This window comes from Cucurbita pepo, unplaced genomic scaffold (assembly GCF_002806865.2).
Source record: "Cucurbita pepo subsp. pepo cultivar mu-cu-16 unplaced genomic scaffold, ASM280686v2 Cp4.1_scaffold002046, whole genome shotgun sequence".
Lineage (NCBI taxonomy): Eukaryota > Viridiplantae > Streptophyta > Magnoliopsida > Cucurbitales > Cucurbitaceae > Cucurbita > Cucurbita pepo.
The window spans coordinates 1-3,372 of NW_019648143.1; the positions used below are offsets into that span (position 1 = coordinate 1).

Below are 3,372 nucleotides of genomic sequence, written 5' to 3' on the forward strand. Positions count from 1 at the left end.
AAAAAAAAAAAAAAAAAAAAAAAAAATTAAAGGTTAGATTTGAGACGGTTCGAGATTGTTTACAAAATTTGATTTGAACAGGACTGACTTGTTTGTTAATTATAACAATGTCTCACAATGTGTACGGTTGTTAATTAATTTTGTGGTTAATGTAAAGTAAGAGGGAGTAAAATTAAAGTAAAAGATGAAACACTAGGTAGAAAAATGAGAAAAATTTAGGGAGAATGTTTTCACGAGCATCCCGAGAACTAATGTCGGAAAGACTTTGAATTAATAGAGTTCAAATGAAAAATAAAATGTTGAATAAATAGTTGAAATTAGGGGTGTACACTCAACCCGCCAACTCGAGAACCCAACCCGAATTATAAGGTTTGGGTTGGGCTCGGGTTCAAATTTTAAATTATTGGGACAACCCGACCCAACCCGAAAACCATAAAAAGCCCAAGCCCACGCAGCCCATCAGTCGTGTTGGCACGGCGTACATGCACTGCACTGTTCAACGTGCAGACTTCCTCCCTCCCTCTCCTTCAATTCCGATTAATTATTATAATTGTCTCTCAATTTAAGATGCATACTTTCACCCTCCTCATCTATCTCATTGTTCCCATGCTCATCTTAATGGTTCATCTTTTACTTGAGGTCGTTCTCATCTCGGACGTCGCTCTAGTTCGCTGGTCACCTCTTTATTTCTTTGTTAGACTCTTTTCTCAGCTCCCATTTCTCCACTCGACTTTGTTGACGTCGTCGCCGACCGTCTCTTCGCTCGACTTTTCGTTTCATTTCTCTCGAACTTCCACGCTCTGTGTTTCTCGTCTGACTTCTCCACTACTTCTCTTCTCAGTTTGGAATAACCCGAACCCAACTCGAAAATTTTCGGGTTGAGTTGGGTTGAGTTGTGAAAATTTTCGGGTTGGGTTGGGTTGGGTTACCAATCCAACCAACCCAAACTTTTGGGTTGGTTCAAAAAAATCCCTCAACCCAACCCGACCCGAACCATGTACACACCTAGTTGGAACAACCAAACCAACCCAACTTTAAATGAAATTGAGTTCATTATTTAATAAGGTTATTTGAATTAAAAAAATTTATAACCAAAATTTCTGTGTTTGAACGCGACTACGTCCAAAACAAACTTTACATTATAGTATCTCTTTCAAACTTCTTTTAACTCACTGTACTAACATGATAATCAAATTACTTATTCGAGACTAAAAATGAAAACTAGATCGGAGAAGTAGCAAAGAGAACTAGCTTGAGATGACTGTCTTGATATAATTTCACTCTGTTTACGATCATTAGCACACGGGTGAATAAGTATATTTCTATACACTATTATTAATTTTTTTTTTATTATTATTTTTTATTTATTTTATTTTATTTATTAATGATGGTGTGTAGACAAGTATCACAACCTTACTACGAAGAGAGTAGGTTGTGACCCTTACGTTGCGAAAAATGAAACGACGACATTCAAGTGGCGTTCATCCGGCTACACTAGGNCATTAAGAAGCACAAACACTTCAGTTTGGCTAGCATATCCTTGTTCGACATGTGTTGGACACTCGAACACTCTAATACCCATTGACACGTATTAGTCACTTATTGTCACGATAGGTATGTGTCTGGTATGAGTTGTATAAAGTCAAAATCGAACATTCGTTAGGTTTAGTAGTCATACCAAACACATAGGAACTAGACGTGTTGTATTTGTGTCTTGTATTAGTATCTGTTATTCTGAGTCCTTGCACGAGCCTTGAGTTTCCCGAGTCCTTGCACGCACAATCACGAGCGAAAACACGTTGATAACTTGTTTTGTTTTGTAATATAGGAGCAAGAATGTTTTACAACACTCAAGACATGCTATGGAGGAGGAAACTAGAGGAACAAGCTCTTGAGCTTCAAGCTTTAAGAGTAATGAGTTTGCAACTTTCTGATGTTAAAAAGCCTCACCATCAGCAAACTCCTCTTCCAATTTGCAGCCCAATTCCTTCCCCTACTAACACTCCTAATCCCTTCAATCAAGCCCTTCTTTTCCATTCAATTCCAACCAGCTCACAACTCCTCCAAGGTACATAATGTTCTCTTTGTTGCATTGTCATGTTTGATTATCACTAGTCGGTGTTCGTTCTAGCTCGATAATCCTCTTGTTGTTTGTAGAGAATGGCTCGAACCGCTTACCTGAGGTTCACCTTGAGCCACGAGTGATGATCAATTCAAATTCGACAGCTGATAGTGATAGTAGCAATGACAAGGAAACCGACTTGCAAGAAACTAGGTACTATAAGGTTCTATCTAGTGGTTGTTGATGATCATTTTATGTTCTTTGTTTCGACACTTGATGTGTTTCTTTGTCTTTTTAAGCACTTTTGAAAACGTTTTCAAAATTTGAGCTTAAAAACTAAAAAAAGACGGATCCCATGTCAATTGGAGAGAGAAATGAGTGCCAGCTAGGATGCTGAGTCTTGAAGGTGGGTAGATTGTGAGATCCTGCATCGGTTGGGGAGGAGAACGAAACATTCTTTATAAGGGTGTGAAAATCTCCCCCTAACAGACGTGTTTTAAAAACCTTGAGGGAAAACTCGAAAGGGAAAGACCAAGAGAACAATATCGGCCAGTAGCGGTGAGCTTGGACGGTTACAAACACCGTTTTTTAAAAACTCATTATTGTTTTGTTGCAGTTTGGAGCATAATCTCCCTGACAGTCCCTTCGCCACGGCATCGTACACGCCAAGTGGCATCGAGGTCGACGAATCGGATGCCTCAACCGACAATCATTCTGCAGCTTCATCCTTCGCTTCGACATCAAACCTCGGCGCACCCTTCAAATCCTTCAACTGCCAGTAGGCCACTTTTCCATGTCTTGAGGCTTATGATATTCTAAGCTACCATTTCTTACAGATACTGAGATTAGTACATCAATTTTCAGGTACCCTTCTGGCCATGGAGCCATCGGGTTGTATGCTAGCACGGGCGGACCGACATGTCGAGTCGGGATTTAGCTGATCATGTAAGTTCTTCTACGTTCTTCATTTCTCTTCCCTTAAGTGTCTTAAGAGAGCCCACAGTACGAAGGATCTAAGAAATTACCACAGGAATAGCATTTAAAATAACAGTAAAAAGAGACAGAGACATTGATTGACCTGAAGTTTTGAGTGTTTGGGCACTGTAATTCTCTTACCAATGTAAATTATTAATCTTACAAGGTGAATTCATAAGCCAACATGGTCAAAATTCAGTCATCTTTGTATATGAGAAGTGTTAATGATAAAATTGGATGATATTAGAAATATTGGTAAATTTGATATTAGTAATTGTAATATTTTGAAATTATTAATTCATGTTTATTATCTCTAATTATATTTAATTTATCTC

At 38.4% G+C, this 3,372-nt stretch overlaps 1 protein-coding gene across 1 annotated transcript; it reads left to right on the plus strand.

Moving 5' to 3' along the window:
- Positions 1-1,807: 1,807 nt before the first annotated feature.
- Positions 1,808-3,327, plus strand: LOC111786580 (zinc finger CCCH domain-containing protein 46-like). The gene is made up of 4 exons (XM_023666815.1): positions 1,808-2,068; positions 2,158-2,275; positions 2,679-2,840; positions 2,927-3,327. The coding sequence occupies exons 1-4, from the start codon at positions 1,837-1,839 to the stop codon at positions 2,997-2,999; spliced, it is 585 nt and encodes a 194-aa protein (XP_023522583.1). The 5' UTR covers positions 1,808-1,836; the 3' UTR covers positions 3,000-3,327.
- The last annotated feature ends 45 nt before the right edge of the window (positions 3,328-3,372 follow it).